The 23,026-nt window shown below is 36.1% G+C and overlaps 1 protein-coding gene across 1 annotated transcript in view; it reads left to right on the top strand.

Moving 5' to 3' along the window:
- The first annotated feature begins 13,397 nt into the window (after positions 1 to 13,397).
- Positions 13,398 to 23,026, top strand: part of Cnbd1 (cyclic nucleotide binding domain containing 1) — a 222,064-nt gene continuing 212,435 nt past the window's right edge. Inside the window, exon 1 of the mRNA XM_013012406.1 lies at positions 13,398 to 13,485. Within this exon, the coding sequence (XP_012867860.1) occupies positions 13,398 to 13,485 (88 nt within the window). The remainder of the gene's footprint in view (positions 13,486 to 23,026) is intronic.

Here is a 23,026-nt window from a genome sequence, read left to right as displayed (position 1 = left end):
CTACAACAGACAAGGGCTAAACTGTAAATAGAACTCAAAAAATTAAATCCTCTTAAACAAATCCTCAAAGAAACAACTGTCCCATCAACAAGTAGGCTAAAGACTTAAAGAGAAACTTCTCTGAAGAGGAAATAAGAATGGTCAATAGATACATGAAGAAATGCTCAGCTTCTCTGGCCATAAAAGAAATGCAAATCAAAACAACATTGAGATTCTACCTCACCGCAGTTAGAATGGCTATAATCAAGAACTCTAATAGCAACATATGCTGGAGGGGATGTGGACAGAAGGGAACCTTGCTGCATTGTTGGTGGGACTGTAAGCTTGTTCAACCACTTTGGAAAGCAGATTGGAGGTTCCTCAAAAGACTCCACATAGAACTCCCCTATGACCCAGCAATCCCACTTTTTGGCATTTATCCAAATGAAAACAAACAAGGCCATACTAAAGCTACCAGCACAACTATGTTTATTGCAGCAATATTCACTATAGCTAAGATATGGACCCAACCGAGATGCCCCTCAGTAGATGAATGGATCAAGAAAATGTAATATATATGTCACACACACACACACACACACACACACACACACACACACACACACACAAAATGGAATTCTATGCTTCCATCAGAAAGAATGACACTCCCATTTGTTGGGAAATGGAAAGATTTGGATGTATTGTTGATACTATTGTTTTTTTTCTGTCCATCATGGGGCTTGAACTCTGGGCTGGAGCGCTATCCCTATGCTCTTCATCTCAAGGCGAGCGCTCTACTGCTTGAGCCACAGCACCAATTCCGGTTTTCTAGTGGTTAATTGGAGATGAGAGTCTCACGGACTTGTCTGCCCAGTCTGGCTTTAAACCATGATCCTCAGATCTCAGACTCCTCAGTAGCTAGGATTACAGGCGTGAGCCACCAGCACCCTGTTTAATATTGTTTTTATATTATTTTGTGTTTCATGCTTTCTTCGCCTCCCCCTCTCCCTTCCCCCTTCCCCTCCTCCTCTCCTTACCCCTCCTCCTCTCCTTACCCCTCCCCTTCCTCTCCTTCCTTCCTTCCTTCCTTCCTCCCTCCCTCCCTCCCTCCCTCCCTCTCTCCCTTCCTCCCTTCTTTCTTTCTTTCTTTCTTTCTTTCTTTCTTTCTTTCTTTCTTTCTTTCTTTCTTTCTTTCTTTCTTTCTTTCTTTCTTTCTTTCTTCCTTTCTTTCTCTTCCTCCTCCTTTTTCTCCTTCTTCCTCTTTTTGTCAGTACCAGGGTTAACTGTTATGCTTGTCAGTCAGAAACTCTACTGCTTGAGACATTCTTCTAGCCCATGTTTTTCTTTTTTATTCCTGTATGATATTTACTTTTATTTGTATTTTCTGTCAGTTTCACACATCACTCTGTCCATAGCTCCTCAGAAGGAATCTGAAACTACTACAGATTGCCTGGATCCCAAGATTTTTCTTTGAAATCTAGATGAAAACCATCAGAATCTAACTCTTGCCCTCTGATTGCCTATAAAACCAGCCTCATGCCAATGGTGTCATGCCCTGCTATCAGCAGGAACAGTGGTTAAGCCCTATTAGACTATGGTTACACTGGCCTCTTAATATCTAGATGGATGAACAGGTAAAAAATTCCCTTGGGAAACAATATTCTAAGCAGCCCTGTGCTAGCAAGTGGACCCAGATATGTTGTCAGAAACCACCTTGAGCCAGTATTAGGTACAGCTTACTGATTTCTGACATGTTCTCGCGATGTTTTTCCTATTGTCTTAGTGCAAATACTTGGCTTCTTTTTTAATGGTTCTAATCTCTAACAAACATACCCACCTAGCCTGTATTTTATTTTATTTTATTATTCTGGTGCTGATTACTGGGGTTTGAACACATGACTTAGTACTTTTTTTTTTCCCACTAAAGACCTTGTGCTCTTGTTTTTTTGACTCTACCACTTAAGCCATACTTTGATTTCCAGCTGGTTAATTGGAGATGAGTCTGACAGAGTTTTTGCTTAGGCTGGATTCAAACCATGAACTTCATATTTAAGACAACTGAGTTGCTAGGATTACAGGTATGAGACACCAGTGCCCAGCTTTGTCTATAATTTTTAAACATATTTGTTTTCTGATCAGAGTATATATTTTTCAAGACTCTCTGTTCTGATTTTTGCTTTTAGTGATTCTCACTACTAACTTGGCCCAAAGTAGCCAGGAATGAATACCCCTGTGTACTGTCCGAGTGATGGGCTATCTTGAAGTTTCCTTTACTAAATTAGCCAATTATCTTTATTTACATTTTACTTTTTTTAAAGAAAAGATCTAAATAATTAAAGAAAAAAATAAAGATATAGCTATGTACCACAAGATGGCCTTGAACTCACAATGTCTCTCAGGCTATCCTCAATTCCTGATCCTTATGCTTCTATCTCCTGAGTACTAGTATTTTAGGCCTGAAAAACTATGCATGGCTAGTCACTCATCATTAAAATTAGTCTCCCAGAAAGTCTCAGGACATGGGAAAAAAGTAAAAATCTGCCACAATGTAGGAAATAAATGGCCTCTAGTTCAATTTTCAACAGAGTCCTATTCCCATCCAAAACCTTAGGAACTATGTTCCTAATCTAGTCTTCTGAAGATCCATTAAAATTAAAATCCCTCATTATGCAGTGCCTATGGCATGTTAGCTTTCCCTATTCACTTGCATAAGCTTTCTCCTACTCTACCCACAAACCAGTTCCAAAAGCTTCTGAATCACATAATTAGGAATAGTCACAGCAATGATTCTTCTGTATTAATTTTCTGTGTTAGACACCTTTTCATTGCTTCAAGAAAAATAACCTGTGAAAACAATGTATGATAAGGACAAGTTAATTTTTGCTTGTGGTTTCAGAATTTTCAGTCCAAATTCAGCTGGCTCCAATGCTTTGTACTTTAAACAAAGCTGAATATCATGGTGATGAATATATGGCAGAGCAAAGATGCTCATCTAATTGTGGCTATGAGGCAAAGAGAGAGAGAGAGAGAGAGAGAGAGAGAGAGAGAGAGAGAGAAGGGGGGAGGAAGGAAGAGGCGGGGGCAGGGATATGATATGCTTTTCAAAGGCATTCTCCAGTGATCCATCCCACCTTCTAATTTCCACTACTTCCCAATAATGCCTTCAAATTATGAGCCCATCAATAGGTTGTTCCAGTAAATAAGTCAGATCTTTAATCATTAATTCTCAATGGCTGGATCTACCAGACAGGGACCATAACTTCACCATGTAAGTTTTTTGATGGGTACTTAATTACAAATCAGAACAGTCCAAGTATCTGTTCTGCTGTTTTCGACTCATTATGAATTTTGCTGTTAGTACAGTGAGTATAATTCATGCAGTTTACCAAAGTGGTAAATGCTTTTAGGAAAGAAAAAAAAAAACACTCAATACAATGACTTCTCTTTCATGAGAACTCAGATTCAAAGATAGAAGTTTTCTTGTAGTTTTGTATTTTTTTAAGTTTTCATGAATAGACAGATATGACTGGAAAGTAGCAGCAACTCCCGAGACATCTGACAATTTATCAGGAGACTGTGGAATGACTTTGATGCTTTTGAAAATAGCTAAGAACAGACATCTCTACTAGGGTCATCAGTCAAATGCTCAGCTTGACAGTCTTTTCAATGTTTTGTCAAGAGAGTCTTGGAGTATTTTTTTCTTTAAAGAATATTTATGGGATGTTTTTCCCTAGAGCATCTACTTTTAAAAGTTAAAAATATATATAGCATTCTAAACTTGGAACTTAAAACATGTTTTAGATTTGATTTCAGTCCAATAAGTATAATTTACCATGAAGTAGTTTTGTATAGTGTTGAGAACCTGTTTAAAGTTTTGCATCATTCACATACTGCTGATATATTCTTAGCACTAACTAATTCCAATACTACTCTACTTTTCTCCTTCCTGTGTACTTCTTTCAAAATGGCTATCATTGCTGTTATGCTATCAACATCTTCATGCACAAGAAACTTCAAGAACTAATTAAGAGCTGTATATAGGACTTCACATAGAAAGTGACCTATTTTGAGCATTTGGGTACCTAATTAAATACTTTTGAATTTTTTTTTTTTGGTTGTGTGGCTTGAATTGGGTCTGGGCACTGTCCCTTAGCCCTTCAGCTCAAGGCTAGTGAGCTACCACTTGAGCCACAGTGCCACTTCCTGTTTTATGGTGGTTTATTGGAGGTAAGAGTCTCACAGACTTTCCTGCCTGGGCTGGCTTTGAACCATGACCCTCAGATCTCAGCCTCCTGATAGCTAGGATTACAGATGTGAGCCACTGGGGCCCAGGCTCAATACTCTCGAATTTTTTTCTTGCATCTACGTAATAGGTTAATCATTTTTAAAAGATTTAATGCTGAGATTAAATTCACCAGCAGTCTAATGTTGATGGCACAAAATCCTTCCCTCTATTCCATGATAAAGCCATGCCATGGCAAAGAAAAGTAGCATGTTTTCAGCATAAAATTTGTATCAGTTATCTAAGAAAGATGTTTGATTGCTGTTTTAAACTTAAGATTCTTCTGCCTCTGCCTCTAAGACATTGGGATTGATGCTGTGCCGCTAGGCACACACACACACACACACACACACACACACACACACACACACACGAGTCAAGCATTTCAAGCCATAGCAAGAAGATGCTTTAATCAATTCTATTTCATATGCCTTAACGTCTATCATAGTTTGTCATTATGATTTCAATCACAAATTTTAATATGATACATTTAATCTTTTCAACATAAAAATGTCTTTTACTAAAAAAATTAGAAGAACTATAATGGAGCTGATATCTACTTACCATTCTGAATTTTATTGTTCTATTCTCTTGAGTGTACTTGCATGGTGATTTGTAGTTTCCTTTAGTATGTTAGTTTTATATGTTTACCATGGTATTTTCCCTTGATATGAAGCCAAATTAAGGAAAAGGCAATTTAAACTAGTTAAGTCAAGAAATGAACAATGATTCCACAAAATGGATTTGTATCACATCACTGTTGATGCTCAAATCCCAGTGATAAATCTCTTATTTACCAGTAATAAATCCCTCATTTATTAACAATAAATCTCTCATTTAGTGTATCTCCTTGTTTCTCTGACTAATACAATTGATGTAAGAAGCAGCGAATCTAGCTCCAGAAACAGCTAACATTTCTTTTAGAATCATGCACATTTTTGACAAACAATTTGACATATCACAGAAAGTAGGTAAAGCGACTAACTTGATGTGATCCCAAGTTGTATTCCAGAGTTTTCACCATAGCTGCCTCTCTTATACTTGACCTGATGAAGGGACAGCTTTCTTAAACTAAGCCATTTTTCATTGTTTATAAATCTGTTATATTTGTTGTAGAAGTCAAGTAATAAAATAATGATTAATAAGTATATTTAAAATTGGCATAATTTTCCTTTTAACACTGGTATGTGATTTATGATTTACTAACATATAAACACATATGCATACTTTTTTCAAAGACATTGTGCCTACTAAGTACAGAAATACAGCTCTAAACCACAACACACACTCTCTCTCTCTCTCTCTCTCGTTCACACACACACATACACACAAACTAACAGATGAAATATGAGTGCTAACAGGCTTTCTTTCTGAACAATAAAATGTGACTAATGGTCCTCTGGAGAAAAAATGCACAACAATGGATATTTACCTAACCAACATTTTGCACCAAAAATAGCACAAAGATTTATAATATTATAGGCCATTTCAGAAGTTGCTACAGGACACTTTGTGCAGATAGTGTGCTATGTGGTGCAAATTATAGTGATTTGTGGAAGTGTAGAGTGGAAGACTGGAGCAATAAAGAAAGAAGAATAATGTTCTTCCTTGAATCACAGGGGAAAAGCACAGCTCAGCACATATCTCCAAGCAACTTTGAATAGTATAGTGCTTTGAAGTTCAAGTCACAATAAATGTCATATCTAAATGACAATGGGATTGCATTAAGGAAAAATAGTCAGGATGACAAGTGGCTCATTTGATGTCATGAAAAGCACCTTCTTTAAAAGTCATTTATGGTAAAAACTGGAAAGACTTGGAAGTGACTAGGTGAGAATAATATTCACTTATATAGTAACTGAGAAAGATGCAGGAGACAGAAGTTGGCCAGAAAAGGGTTTCGTGAGCTGGCTTCTGTGTATGGCCTGAATAAAAATATGTCCCTCAAAGGGTCAGGTGTTTATAGACTGGTTTCCAGCTGATGGTCTTTTGGGAAGTGGTTGAATCAGATGTGCTCTAATTCCATCCCTGGATTACCTATCAGTGCATTCATAGATGAATAGAATGCATTGAGGTGGGGCCTAGATGGAGAAAGTAGGACCCTGGGAATGCGCATCCTGTTTCTGGACTTTTCCACTCTGGTAGTTTCCTGGCTCCCATGAGGTGAGTAATTTTCCTGTGTAATACATTCTGTCATATTATTTCTGCCTTGCCACAGGCCTAAATGCAATGGCATCAGCCAGCCTGACTGAAATGTCTGCAACCATGCATGTCCCTTAAAGTTTCTCATGTGTTTTGTCATAATGACAAAAAAAGCAGCAGAGCTTTCACCATGGTGGAATCACTGATTCCTTACACGATGTGCATTCACTCGTTTGGGTGAAGTTGTAAGATCGATTTTTTTCTACTGAAAACAAGATGCTCCATAGTTTGAGCCCAAGAAAAAGGAAGGTGATCCTTCTAAAATTCTTCTCCAGCCAGTTGTGAACAAGGTCAATGGATGCTGGAGAATGCCTAAATGATGCTAGAAACTCCATGAGAGGAAGAAATGAAAGAGAAACAGACATTCAGATTTCCCCTTTTCAGTTAGGAAGGAAGGCACAGTACATGTTCTCATGGGTAGAAAGTAGATACTGTACTTTCAAATTTGAATTTTGAGCACTTGTGGAGCAAAATGTTGTGGTTTCCAATCAATGCAACTGAAGAAATGTCCAGTGAGAAAACAGACTGTGAATCAGGAATGAAAGTGAGCCAGTATTCATAGCATGAAAGAACAGTCAGATTAGAACCATCATTGTAACAACAGTTACTTACTTGCTTAAATAGGGTAGGAGTCTCTTTCTAGTGAGAGGGGCTGCCCTTTAAAACAGGTCAGGGAAAGATTGCCGAACTTATTTCCCTTTGTATGAAGCAATGCTGTACCAATGGGCTGCAGAGCAAGCCCAAGCTGGAATCATAAAACTGTGCTTTGATGGCTGGAAGGTCTGGTAAATTATTTAAGGTCCCCAAGACTTTGTTTCCAAATTGACAAAATGACAACAGTATCAGTTTCTGCCTCATAGACTTTCAGAAGGATTGATTTAAATAGGAGATAATGCATGGAAATTGCTTAGCTTGGCAAGTAGCATGCAACCCACATGTATAATTGGCCATTCAGTTATTATGCTCACGAGAATGGAAGTTCAAATAGGAATGCTTTAAATTAATATTCTCTCACCATGTTATTGAGGTCACATTGGATCAAATAAACTTGAAGAGGTGGGTTGTAAGGTGGAGTTTAAATGGGTTTGTGACTTTAATATTTTGAACAGACATTAAATGTCTCATGTGCACTTCAGAAACTAGCAGAATGAATGATTTAATATGTTATCCTGATAAAATATTAAATGTTGTGAACATTTTTTACTCTTCATTTTGTTTAAGGAAAAAGCTAACTTCAATAGGAAGCCTCCACCTGCTTGTGAGTCGCTGTAAAAGCGGAAATAATCTTAGGAGTTGATTAGAAAAGTTATTTCAAAAAGTTTTGTGATACAATGAATGTGACTCAAATAATTTTATCTGAAAGCTTGACTAGAGATTGCTAATGTTGTCAATCTGAGAAAAGTGTGAATCTCAGTAGTCTTTCAGACTACGTAGTTGTTATAAATGTTTAATTATTCCCTTGAACAGCTGACTTAACTTGCTTTTCCTTTATAGCTACCTACAGTTGATGTTATCCTGATTACTTTTACTAGTCATAGCCTAGTATTAATTCACTCTAACTTTCCTGTGGAATATTTATATGTCTAGTGAATAGAAGTATAATTTTGATCAGTGAATCATTAAAGAATCACAGTCTACATATATGTTCTGAGAAAGCATTTGTCTAGTATGATGTTTTGAGAAATATTCAATTAAAATAATATTGTACTTGTTCCATCTTTGTTGGGAATCTCATATGAATAATTGTGATCTCATATAAGTGGAATTTAAAAATGTTATAGTGTCCTAGACATTGCAAATATCTAGAAAATCATGGGACCTATGTAATACATATGACCATATAAGATGATGCTAAGCGAAATGAACCCCAAGATAAGGACACAAGTGGTTTTATCTTTCTTGCTGTTGCTTTTTAATATGTTTATTATGTACTATCTGATTTTTTGTTTCTTCTGTATGTTTGTCCCCCATGGTATAACCCCTGTTTTCACTGTATTTGATTCTGGTGCCTTGCATCTTGCATATACATTTTTCTAATTTGGGGAGGGGAAGGGCAATAACAAAATTCTGAAATAAGGATACAAGATGACGCATTGTAATTATGAGATGCACAGACAGTATGTTGAAAATGAACTTTACAAATTTGGGTGGGGGGAGAGAGGGAAGAGTCGGGGTGGTGGGGAGGGAAAGGATGAGAGGGGGAAAACAAAGGAAGGGTAACAATGCTTGAGAGGATATGTACTCATTACTCATGTAACTGTAACCCCTCTGTACAGTATCTTTACAATAAAAAATATATACAAAGTTTTATAGTGTTTTTTTCTCTGCAAACAGAGAAAAAATTATTAGAGTTCTTTGATAAAATAGTCTCATTATTTTGAGGAAGGGAAAAAGAGCAAACAACCATCCTATGTCTTGTGTTTTCCCAGTCTATTCCCAAGAATTTCTTTGTGGCCCAGCCCCTTCTGATCCTTGAATAGGTTCAAAGTAAGCCCCTTTTGTCATGTATGAGGTACTTAAGTTATCTACCTCTAGGTACCCTAGTTTTTCTCATCTACAAAATAAGAGAAATAAATTGTTACTCCTTCATAGAATGTGGTGGATATATTTGTGCAGAATATTTAAATCAATGCATTGCAAAAAATGATGCTCAATATATATTGGCTATGTTATTATTGTCATCATTATCATCATCATCATATCCTTTTGTATTTTTACTTGCTCCAATTAATGAGTTTCCTTGTGATATTTCCCTACATGCATATAGCATGCTTTGGCCTACCCTCCTTTCAATCCTCTCTTGCTCTCTTATTTCCCCCTTTTTATACCTTAATAGTTCTTCATATCTTGTTCTTTTTTAAAATAAACAAAGCTTCCACATATGAGATGGGATGTGTGATACTTGTCTGTGTATATGATTTATTATGCTCACGATGATGTTCTTGAGCATTTTGCAAAATTCCATAAACTCTTCTTTAAATAATTTTGCCTTTCCTCCAACTTCTGTTCTCTTTTAAAACTTCCCATCTTTTTCTATTTTTATTTCTTTTTTTTTATTTTTTGTGAACATACTGAACAGAGGGGTTACAATTACTTGGGCAAGATAATAAGTACATTTCTTATCAAACATTGCAGCCTCCTCCTTTGTTTACCCTTCACATCCCTCCCCCCCACCCCCCACCCAATCCCCTCCCCCTGCCCCTCTCCCCCCCACCAAAGTTGTAAAGTTTGTTTTCGACATGACAACTTGTACTTCTCATTGTTGCAACAGGTCCACCTGTATCCTTAAATGACTTGTTTTTCCCCTTCTCCTCCACAAATTATACCGACATCAAATATAGTGAAAGCAGGGGTTATACTGTGGGGGAGGGACATACAAAGCAACAAAGAAATAATCTTATAAATGCGTTAGAAACAAATGCATGAAAGAAAAATACCTTTAAATACATATCTAAGGGTTCATTTTCCTAACATCACATTATCTGACCTTTTCTGCTTGACTCATACATATACTAGATATTGCAAATAAGGGAAACCATGGGACCTATGTTTCTTTGGGCTTGGCTTACTTCACTTAATATAATTTTTTCCAAGCCTTTCCATTTCCTAACAATTGGGGCAATGTCATTCTTTCTGATTGAGGCATAGAATTCCCAAAGTAGAAAGTCTTGACAGCAGGTTAGACCATGCAGAAGATCGAATCTCGGGGATTGAAGGCAGCCTAGATATTATAGAGAAAGAACATACAACCATCCAAGACAAGTCCAAGAAATATGATAGATCTATCCAACACTGGAAGACACCATCAGAAGGCCTAATCTAAGGATAATGGGTGTAGAGGAGCAACTAGAAACAGAAGTTAATGGTCTAGGAAATTTGTTTAACAGGATCCTAGCAGAGAACTTCCCAAACATGCAAAAAGACAGGCCTATTCAGATACAAGAAGCTTTTAGAACCCCAAATAGACCAGACCAGAATAGGACATGCCACAGTCACATTATAATCCACACAGGATCAACTCAGACCAAGGAAAAGATCCTTAAAGCTGTCAAGAAGAAAAGATTAATCATCTATAAAGGAATCTTTGGGCTTGGCTTACTTCACTTAATATAATTTTTTCCAAGCCTTTCCATTTCCTAACAATTGGGGCAATGTCATTCTTTCTGATACAACTATCAACCAAGAATACTGTACCCAGCTAAACTCTCCTTCATAACTGAAGGCCAAATAAAAACCTTCCATAGCAAAGAAAAATTGAAACAATAAATCTCCACCAAACCAGCCCTACAAAAGATTCTTAAAGATGTCCTACACATAGGAAACCAACAAGACCACAATAAAGGCCAAGAAACTGCACTCAAACTGAGAATCCAAGAACCATAGGAAGAACCCAGTTTTCGCAGCCCCCAAGAAGGTAGATAACATGGCAGGAACTCCCAAATACCTCTCAGTCCTTTCTATCAACATTAATGGACTTAACTCTCCAATTAAGAGACATAGACTGTCTTGTTGGATTAAAAAAACAAGATCCTTCTTTCTGTCCTTTTTTTTTTCATTGTGAAAATACCATATAGGGGGGTTACAATTACATGGGAAAGGTAATGAATACATTTTTTATCAAGCATTGTTGCCTCCTCCTTTGTTTTCCCTTCCCATCCCGACCCCCTTATGTCGTTTTTGGACATAAGGACTTGTACATCTCATTGTCGAAATGGGTCCACCTGTACCCCTATTTAAATGATTTGTTTTTCTCTTCTCCTCCACAAATTATACCAACATCAAATACAGTGAAAGCAGGAGTTATACTATGGGGGAGGGACATACAAAGCAATAAAGAAATCATCTTATAAATATGTTAGAAACAATCACATGAAAGAAAAACATTTGAATAACTTCTTTTCTTACTCATTTTAGATTTTCAAGGTTACTAATAAAGATGAAAGTTTCTAATTCATATATCTAGATGCTGTGCATAAGATCTGAGTCTCTATTATTTTATTTAATTTTCAGATCAATAGTATAAGGTTTTATGATTATTACTACTGTGTAGAATAGGTTATTATGATTAAGGCAGATTAAGGGACTTGCCTGAGATGATTTTTATTATATTAGATTATATATTTAAATTATTAAAAATTTAAATATATTTAAATTATTACATATATTTTTTATTGTAAAGATACTGTACAGAGTGGTTATTGTTACATGAGTAAGGTAATCTGAGATGATTTTGAAAATAAAGTGTTGAGAATTGATCAGACTTATGAGGCATGCCAGGCATTCACAATCAATTTAATAAAATCTATCTCTCAAAAATGAGCCATATGATTATGCTATTGTTCTTGCAACACATTTGAAAATGATTCAGAATAAATTGTAAGGAGTAATGAAAAATATTTGATAGGAGTTGAAATGGTGAATTGATAGACTTTCTCTGAACAGACATTAGCAGCTGCAGGCACAAACCTATGAAGATTATGTAGACTAAGTTAAAATTAATACAGTATTCTGTTTATTTCTGCTTCCTTCCAAGTGATCTGGTTTTCTTGCCTTTTTAAGTTCTTCCTTTTTAAAATGTTGTCAAGAAAGTTCTGATTTTATGTGAAATTACTATCATATTACATAGATTTCAGAGTATAATGTTCATTATATATGAAATACAAGAAAGGTGGTATTGGATGGAAAAGGGAGACTAACTAGAAAATACATAAAATAATTGATGAAGATGATGTCAGAAAAGAAATTGATCAGTGTGAATTTAGGGCCCTAGGAGACTTTCTTTATTACATCTATTTGATCAAAATCACTTGTCAAAAGTTAAAATCCCACACATTTTCATAGAGTTCCATCTAACTTAGGAAAAAGCAGGATATTTTCAATAATACTTACCTTTAATGAAGTTTCATATGTGAGAATGGCAACTGTGTTGGATACCCCATCAAGGTAAAGGCATTAAGGATTGCCAAGGGGTGACAGTTGGGGTGATCAGATTTCATTCTGAGTGTAGCCAGTGTGTTGCAAAAAAAATGTAGGATGAAAAATTATGGGGTTCAATAAATTTGAGTCTGCCCTGAATCCAGAATTGCAACACTAGGGGCAGGAAAAGAAATAGTTGGGTTGAAAAGTTTTTCATGATTAAGTTTATTAGGAAAATGCAATTTAGTAAGAATTATTTCAAGAAACATACATTTGTTACTTTTTGAACTCCATGCATATCTTCCAATTTTAGTTATTAATGTATCTAAATGAAGTTGGTAGATAAATGGTTACCTCTATTAGTCTAGCTCAGGTATTGACACAATCCTTTCATATATAACACAAGATAGTTAGGGCACCAGTAAATTATTTTGAAAGATATATCTAAGGTAGGACCTTAAAGTTGAAACAGTAAAACTAGCCTTGATAATTGACAGTAGTAGAAAATAACTGAAAACAAATACCACAGTCCAACAGGATCAGAAATGATTTTCCTGGTCTATCATGAAAGAGTGCTGTACCCTATGTGTGTAGTCACAGAGAACAGTAGACATGTGCTGTTCTTGTTGCCATGCTACTAAATTCCCAGCATCAACATGGTGGGAAGGAAAAACACTCTGGATTAAAGAGCAACACAATGGATTCTTCCATTTAACTTCGACTCAAGAGTGTTTTTGGCCCTGTCAAATCTGCCTCATGGATTACATTTTCCTTCATCATTCCGCCTACTCATTTCCCTTTGCTCATACAGCCCCACTGATAAATTGCACTGCACTAATATGTAGTTCTTTCTAGATTTCATCTTGGAAACACCATATCAGAACTGTAAACAAGAAGATTCTGTGGGACCCAGCCTATCAGAAATGACACTGAGGATTCTGCTTTATGATGCTCTCGGGATACGGCTGTTCACTTAACTGGCAAATTGCCACTGGATAGCTGCTTTTGGCTCATCAAGATGTCCATATCTTCTCTTTCAGCAGCTATTTTCTCTCAAATGATAGCCATTGAAAATGTGCCTCCTCCTCCTCTTCGTAACATACCAAGTAAGTGGGGCCCTGTTCTTTTGTTGTTTTCAGTGATACTTGTACACAGGACAGTTGAGGGTTGCTAGGGACATAGGTAATCCTATTGACAGCCTAGCGAAATGCAGAGTCTAGGTGCACAAATCCTGCTTTGTCCACTTGAGGCCATTTCAATTCTCTATGCCTCAGATATTTTTCCATTTGTGAAATAAGGATCTTTATGACTTCTCATAGCTTCAAATTCACTGAAGTGTTTTTAAATAGAAAAAAAATAGGGGCTCAGAGGGTCACATAAACCAAGGTTATCTGTTTTTGATATATCTTCTAGTCTTTACCCAAAGTTGGTCTTACTGCCCCTTCATGAGATAATTAGTATTTAAATTGACTAGGCACAGTCTTATTTTAAATTTAAAAGGGAGGAAATACAAGTATCATTCTTGCTGTGAGGTTTATTCCTATTTCATTTGGACTTTTATTGTCTACCTTTTGACTTATAATACTGTAGAAATAATATATAATTCAATATTTAGAAATGTATATAACTGATGGTATTTATTGCATGTAGTCAATTTATACCTAGGACTGTAACCACTTATGGTCATCCAGTTCATAGACATAATAACTGAATATCAACCTTCTGAGTAGTGACTGTAATAGTCTCAGTTTTAATTGAGATTTAAAAATAATATTAAACAAAGGTAATACTCACATGGCTTCCTAGCTTCAATAAAGTATTAACTCTGGCAGTTTTCTTTGGGCTTCCTGTGAAAGTTAATTTCTTGAACTAAATTAAAAATTTACTGCTCATAGTCTTCAGAGAAAAGATAGCATAGGCAAAAGATGATGTTCTTTGAAGGCTTGTGCCCATGTCTTGAATAGTATTAGACAAAGTCCTCAAGGTAAATTCCTATTTCCATTCTTTGCAGTGTCTATACTTCTATCTAAGAAATTATTGTATATGGCCAAATTTTTCCACTTTGTGGAAATAAGTGTTCTATATATTTTTGCCCCAAACCACAGCTTCTATTGTCAGGTTTTCTTTGTGAAAAAGAAAAAGAAATAATCACTACAAGATTTTTTTCTTTTTAAGGTGCCTGGGAAATTCAGTAGCTGGGAGTTAAAAATCAGATTAATTTAGAATCAATGGAATGAGATATTTGCTACCCTCTGCAGTGTCTCCCAAGGACACTTAACTTGTGTGAAGTGATTAAAAGATGGAAAATCAGGAGCAATTTAGATCTCAGCACTGAATGGCACATAATGGAAAGCAGCAGAGCTCCCGATTTTCTCCTTAGAGGTTCCTATTTGATGTTATATGTCTGTGACTTGTCTTTGGAGACGTGTCCTGCTTGCTTAATGGCTGTGTCTTTGTGCCAACTCCAGCAAATCAACAGTTTCCCCCAGTAGACGCTGGTTGTCACTGCTGAAACAATGATTGTATGAAAAGCCAGTATATGGCTGATGCTTTCAATCTATAAAATGACTGAAGCTGAATTGTAAAAGATATAAATGGAAAGCTTCAAAATGCAATGGGCACAAATAGGAATATTTGTTTAAATGCCTAATAAATAGTCAATATGTAGATCCTGTTTAGTTTGGATTTGCTCAATTGAATTAGAATTCGTGATTTACATCCACTTTATAAATATTTGTATAATGTTTTATTTAATGTCAAGAATGTTAATGTTTAAATAATGTTTATTGGGTATTTCTTATAGGTAGCATGCATGCATTTGTATGTTCCCTTTTTCATTTGTTCCACACAAGAACCTTATGAGGTCTGTGGTAAGCAGAATAATGGCCTTGTCTGTAGTTCCCAGAACCTGTAAATATTCTAGGCTATAAAGCAAGTTGGGAATGGAAGCTTTAGATAGAATTAAGGTAGTTGAGTCTGCTGATCTCAAGTTGGGGGAGAGCATCTTGAAGTGTCCTAGATCCCACTGATGTGACAGTGCAGTGAGCAGGGCGAGTGAGAGCCAGAATGACGAAATGTGAAAAAGATTTGATGAATGGTCATTGATAGCTTTGGAGAGGCATGAAGACATGAGACAAGGAAGACCTAAGGCATTCATGCAGTCTGTGGAAAGCAAGGAAAGCTTAGAGCCTCAGAAGGAAGATAATCTTGCTGACAACTTAATGTCAAAATGGTTACTTGCTTTAAACAGCGGATTTCCAGAAGCGTAAACAACATAGTTATATTGTTTGTTAAGTTTCTAGATCTGAGGTAATTGGTTAAGAGAATAATAAAATATGATCCATTTTTAATGACAGGTAAGGAGATTTGGGTCTCAGGAAGTTACCCATGGAAGTGAAGGAGTAGGGTCTTCTATGTGGATGAATTGTCTCTGCTCATAAAAACAGCAGCAGCAGCAATTTATACAGTAGCATTCTCCTTGCCTTCTTACTAACTTCTATGAAATCCCTCACCCATTCTATCTATTAAATAAGTAGACAACAATTGCATTGAGACACTTGCTGAGACTTTTGACTGATACACAGATACTCGAAGCAATTTAGCTTTTTGAGTCAGCTTAGTGCTTACAGTTATTTGTTTTTTCCATTGACACTTTAAAATCTTCTTCTATTGTCTCTTTGACTTGTGTCTTAAGTTAGTTTCACAGCTTGATAACCCCAGGGAATGGATATGTGTTCTCAAAAGCAAAGGAGTCAATGCCACTTTTTAATTTTTATATATATATATATATATATATATATATATATATATATGTTATTGCAAAAAATATGGTACAGGGGTTACAGTTAGTTGCATGAGTAAGATAATGAATACATTTCCTATTGAGCATTGTTACCTCCTCCTTTGTTTTTCCATTGCCATCACTTCCTTCCCCACTTCCTCAACTCCTCCCTTCCCCGCCCCCGACATTGTAAAGTTCCTTTTCAACATAGGGTCCTGTACATCTCATCATCACAATGGGTCAACCTGCATCCCAATTTAAGCATTCTGCTATACCTCATCTCCTCCCAAAATTACAAAAATGTATATATGATGCAGCACACCAGAATCAAATACAGTGAAAACAAGGGTTATACAATGGGGGAAGAACATACAAAAGAAACAGAAGAATCAAATAGTGCATTATAAGTACTCCATCAGAAAGAATGACATTGCCCCATTCGTTAGGAAATGGAAAGACTTGGAAAAAATTATATTAAGTGAAGTAAGCCAGGCCCAGAGAAACTTAGGTCCCATGGTTTCCCTTGTTTGCAATAATAATACATGTGTAGGATAAGCAGAAAAGGCCAAAAGCTATGTACACCATTTGGCTTATGACTATGACCTTGATCTCAATGAGCTATATTTGTTTGGATTAGTATGCTACAACTTTAGTTGCCGTGTAATTAAGTAGGCTCACTTAAACTTCTTAGCCAGGGTAAACTTTAGAAAAATGCATTATGTTTTGACTACTGGTTTGATCTCCAAGAAAGAATTTCTGTGTTTTTAGTAGAAGTTTCAAGTTCACAAATATTTCTAGGTATGTTTTACTGTTTCTAACACATGAGGATGCAGAGGGGGAAAAAAAGAGAAGTGTTTAAAACCAGAGATGTTTGAAGGAATGTAGAAATCAGATAGTTTTCTTAAGGGAATGTTTACCTTTGTTCTTTTACATATTATGATGTACATTTACTGTAAGTCTGATAATACTGATAATACTGATAATACTCAACACAGATTATTTTCTGTAATTTGAGAAATTTTTCAGTTCTCTAGAAATTAAAGATTGAAGGAGTTTCAAAAATATATTTATTTGGAAAAATGACTATTGCACCATTTTAAAGTTCTAAACTATTTAAATCCTAGGAGTCTGGGTAAAAGAATGAGGCTTTAAGAAAAAAACCAGGGAAGCAGATTGTGCTATATGAAGAAACAAGTTTATAAATAAAAATCTCTGAAAGAAATGAGAATAGAAATTCCAAGATGGTATAGAAATCGGAAAATATGTCCATGCTTGTATTATCATTAACAGTATGAAAAATAACCATTAGATAGGGAAAAGAGTATTGAAATATTATTTTTTTGACTTTTATTTCAGTGTAAAAGGATAACTCATTGTTTTTCTGTACCAAAGAAAAATGTTGGCAATTTCATTGGGGGAAAAACAAACCAAAACAACAACAACAACGAAAAACACTAGAGGAAGATAACATATCTCTTTAAGGCAGCAAAAGTGAAGATAATTTTAAGTTCCAGTACAGTCTGGTCTAGAGAGCCAAGTCCTTGCCTCAAAAACAAAACCAAAAAATATTTTTTGTCTTTTAATGTACTTGTATCTTGTCAGATATTTTTTATATTATTGTAAATTATACTGAAGGATTTCACTGTGATCATTCCATACATGCCATGCTTAGTGCTGGTGGCTCATACCTGTAATCCTAGCTACTCAGGAGGCTGAGATCTCAAGATCGCAGTTCAAAGCCAGCCCAGACAAGAAAGTCCATAAGACTCTTATCTCCAGTTAACCACCAGAAAACCAGAAGTGGAGCTGTAGCTCAGAGTGGTTAGAGCTCTAGCCAAGAGAAAAAGTCTTAAGGATAGCACCTGGTACCCAAGTTCAAGACCCATGACCAACAAAACAAAAGAAAATTTACATTGAATTAGTCACCTCTATTGTTCTTTTCTGTCCTTCTTGTCTTTTGAAGCAGTTTTTCATGGGGTTCATTCTGTTTTGATACATGCAAATAAAGTGGTTTGATCATAATCCCCTCCCCCCTACCACATTTCCCCTTCTTCAGTGCTCCATTTCCACTGGTTCCTCTTCCCGAACAGTTCCTGTTTGTATTTATGTCGTTCTTTTTAAAAAATATTTCTTTCTCTCCTCTCTCTCTCCTTTCTTTCTTTTTGTTTTCTCTCTGTCTTTTTTCTTTTTGTTTATTTATTTTTTGTTGTTGTTGCTCAGACAATCTTGAGTGGCCTTGATAAATTAACTTCTGGGAATTTAAATTTGAGCTCAACTGTGCCTGAGGGTTCAGGCAAGAAACAGGAAATGGTGACATAAAAAGAATTGCATTGCAAGTCAGAAATGTCCACTAGATGTCAGGCTAAGTCTCCCCACATCTCAGACTATTGCTCCATCCTATCTCTAAAATTAGAACTCTAGTGTAATCAGTCCCAGTGCATTATCAATTCTTCATCCATTTAGATAGGTTCTCCATCACCTTTCTACCGAACTAATCTGGTCTTTTGTCCAACAAGTATTGAGAAGCAGATTACTTGTCTCATATAATGAGTAGAAAAGAAGTTTGATCATATTAACTCTCCTCTCAAAAGCTGTCGGAATCCCACTTTCTCCCAAAACTTAGATTACAATTCATTTTTCACAGTCTCACATTTATGTCTCTCATGATTTGGCTGAAATCTATTACTTGTGTCCTAAATTTTACAGTTCTGTTGATAAACAGCTAAACTGAATAAACTACTACAGTTAAACTACTGTCTTTAATGTCTTTGCTTGAATCTAACCATCAATATTGATCAGAAGTGTGAGTGGGAAGTCCTAGGTTTAATTAAGCATTCAGATGGCCACTCAAGGCACCCATGGTCACTAGAATATAAAATGGAATTGCAGTCTTCCAGAAATACAGTGACAAAAGATCCCGGTTTTGTGGCAGAAATCTTCACAGCTGTCTAACAACAGTCTGCATACCATTCTTTGCTTCCTATGTAGTAGTTCAAGTTCAATGTAATGGAAATTATATATAGGGCAAATTCTGCATTACACATGCTTAATAGATTCATAAGCTAAAAGCTCATAAAAATGCCACAGGCATTAGTCCCGATTTCTGAAAAAAATATCTCAGTTGCAAGTCCATTTTGATGGCTCATGAAATATTTGTAGGTCATCTATCATTCTTCCTAGTCTAGTAGCAATTACCAATCAGAGGATATTATTATCATAAGCAATGCTGTTCCTCAATACAGTTGGCTCTCAGTCCAGGCTCTGGAAAATAGAGCTGGAGATTTCTCCTGAGCACAAGATTATTCCTTAAATTTGACTATTATAAATACTCACCATGCTGTCATGCCTTCTCTCAAGTTACTTGTCTTTGGTGTTCCCATTTGTCTTTCTCTAGTTGCTCCTATCATTCCAGTGCCTCAGTGTTCTCTTTAACCACTTTAGTCTTTGCAAAGATTCTCCTGCCATTTCAATGTAATCTCTTCCATATTCTGAACTTCCTCAACCTCTTTCCAGTATCCATCCTATTATTTGTATTAATCTCATATTAGTTACCTCAAAGATTTATGCTTCTGGGTTATGATTCCTTGTAGGTGTCTTAATGTCTTAAAATAAGTGATTGTCTTTAACTCATCTCACATCTTCAACACTGACCACATAGGTGATTAGTAAATTAAATGAGGAATAAAAACTCTCAGACAATTTTAGGGACTTTGGTAAATACAGCTTTAAAAAATTTATTGCAATGCTGAGATTTAAGGATTGCGGTTTGAAGCCAGCACAGGCAGGAAAATCTATGAGACTCTTATCTCCATAAACTACTCAGAAAAAGCTGGAAGTGGTGCTATGGCCCAAATGCTAGAGTACAAAGAAGATCAGGGACAACACCAAGGCCATGAGTTCAAGCCCTAGGACCAGCAAGAAGAAAGAAAAAAGAAAGATGATGTTAGGTGAAATGAACTCCAAGATAAGGACACAAGTGGTTTTTTTTCTTTCTTGCTATTGTTTCTAATGTATTTATAAGGTGATTTTTTTGTTGCTTTGTATGTTCCTCCCCCATGGTATAACCCCTGTTTTCACTATATTTGATGTTGGTATAATTTGGGGAGGAGAAGGGAAAAAACAAATTGTTTAAATAGGGATACAGGTAGACCCACTGCAACAATGAGATGTACAAGACGTTATGTCGAAAAACGAACTTTATAACTTTGGTGGATGGGGAGGGGAGTGTAGTCCTGGAGATGGGAGGGCAGAGATGGTAGGGGAAAAACAAAGGAGGAGGCAAAAATGCTTGATAAGAAATGTCCTCATTACCTTGCTCATGTAATTGTAACCCTTCTGTATGGTATTTTCACAATAAAAAGTTTATAAAAATAAATAAAGAAAGAAAAAAGAAAAGGAAAAGGGAAAGAAAGAAAATTGTATAGCTAATGCATGTATCAGCATGGAAAATTCTGAAAAATTGAAACTTTCAATTCAGATACCTTCCCAATTCTCAGAACAAAGTAATTCTTTTCTTGAGCTTACCAAGTATCTTAATATGTACAAAAGTGTAATCTTATTCTTCTTCATTCTTGTGATTTAAAATATTAATTTTGCTGCGTGCTAGTAGCTCATGCTTGTAATTCTAACTTCTCAGGAGGCTGAGATCTAAGAATTGTGGTTTGAAAGGAGTCCAGGCAGGAAAGTCTGTGAGACTCTTATCTTCAACCAATCACAGAAAAAGCTGGAAGTGGAACTGTGGCTGAAGTGGTAGAGTGCTAGCTTTGAGAAAAAAAGGAGCTCAGGGACCGCACTCAGGCCCAAAGTTCAAACTCAAGGACTGGTAAAAATAAATAAATAAATTTTACCTAAAAAATATCGTACATTTTCATGTGATACCTCATGGTATTATAGATTTTATTTGTTATTGCATTGAACATGTAGATTTCTTTTTTCAGATTTTTAAAAATTATTATCAAGGTGATGTACAGAGGGGTTACAGTTACATAAGTAAGGTAGTGAGTAAATTTCTTGTCAAAGTTGTTATCCCTTCCCTCATTTTTCTTCTACTTTCCTATCCCCCCGAATCTCCCACAAGTTGTACAAATCATTTCCAACATATTGTCTTGTGTATATTGCTGTTGCATTGGTTTCCCCCTTGTCCTTATAGATTTTTTTCACAGTAGTAGTAAAGGTAGGCAAGCGGTATGGGATAAGGCAAATGGTGAGACAGGAAATGGAATATGGTAGTTGAAGACATTTAATATACTTGGTATAGGAATATAATTGGGATGTGAGGAAGAATGGTTATGTCTGGGGTAGGAAATGAGTGGAAAGGTAAGAATTCTATGGTAGCAAAGTGTGAGGTGGAGTAGTAGGTTACTAGTAGGTTATGAGTGAGAGCAGTGTAGGAAAACAGGAGAAAAAAAAGGAAAAACTCAAGAATGAAGGGAGGAACAAACAAATTCCCCCCTCCCCCCGAAACAACAACAATAACAAAATAAATACCAAACAGTGTTCTGGTCTTGGGAAGGGTTTAGTCTCTTTCCAGCTTGTTTCTCTTTCCAAAATGACAGACTTCCAATCTCAGATACTACTCCCATATTTGGTTTGCATGGATTCAGTCCCTCGTGTGGGAGAAGGAGCACAGCATCTCTTTTGAGTCCCATTCTACCTTTCTCAGGTTGTGCTATGTGTCCTGCCAGGGTCTTCCCCAAGTCATGAAGGGCCTTTGCAATTGACTCCTCACTCGATATTCTTGAGTACCTCTACTAGTGACTGAAACCACATGGGCAATGTGCGCAGGTGCTCTGGGGGTGAAGCGAATTGTATTAATATCTGGCAGTGTCAGTTACTCAGACTCACTGAGTCAGTGCAGACTGGCATACAGGGCATTGTGTGTGCCTCTGGAAACATCAGCAGTGCTTGCTTTGCCTTACTCATGTGAAGCAGAATTATTGCTGTTTTGCGAATCACTAATCTATTGTAGAGATTGGAAGTGGCCACTTACTTGACTTCCTCTAGTGTAGCTTCTGTGCCATAGCACTGAGGTAGTATCTTCAGGCCATCATGGTGGCATTGTTTTGCTCTGAGTCACAGGTCTCCCTCCACTGTCTTTTCCCTAAACCAGACTTGCAATTTTCTGACTCATTCCACAATTGTGTCAGATGCATGGGGCCATGCCAGATTAAAAACAGAAAACACTAAAAACCACCAAAGATCCAGATTTTCTATCTCATTACTGTAGCTCTTCTCATCATTTATTGGCTTCATTTGATTATGTCTTTCTTCTTCTTTAGGAGTTTAATATTTATTTTTTTAAAATTTTCATTAAACTCTGTCTACTTATACTTTGTCCGGTATCTGTCACCTAAGTTGACTCGTTCAAAGTGAGTATTAGTTTTGGCAATAATTTTATCTTTTTTTTCCTAAATGAAAAAGTTTTCATTATGTAGTTTACTATCAACATGTTTATGTTTAATGATGTGTAATTTGTTTTCTTGTTATTTTGTTTTGTATAAATGAAAACAAATTCTTAATAAAGTCAGCGATTACTTCAGCACAACTATTTTCTTGGTGCTATCAGAACATATTGGACAATACAGTTTCGCTTTTCTAGGAAAGATAGGTTTCAAAAAGAATCACATCTAGGTTAACTTTGGTGTCAAACCTAAAAGAATAAAGAAGCCTTTTCTGTTGAGAAATAAACCAAAGAAAATATTGACACTAACCTTGAACAAAAAAGCTCAGTGACAGAACCCAGGCCCTGATTTCAAGCCCTGACAGACAAAAATGAAACAAAACAAAAGAGAAACTGGTAGAAAATGAGAAGAGGGAGGGGGTAAATGTTCAAAAAGACATGTAAAACAGATAAGATTTTCTCTCTT

Source organism: Dipodomys ordii, unplaced genomic scaffold, assembly GCF_000151885.1.
Source record: "Dipodomys ordii isolate 6190 unplaced genomic scaffold, Dord_2.0 Scaffold17, whole genome shotgun sequence".
Taxonomy (NCBI): Eukaryota; Metazoa; Chordata; class Mammalia; order Rodentia; family Heteromyidae; genus Dipodomys; species Dipodomys ordii.
The sequence above is the reverse complement of the archived record's forward strand: the minus strand, read 5'-3'. Positions and strand labels throughout refer to the sequence as shown.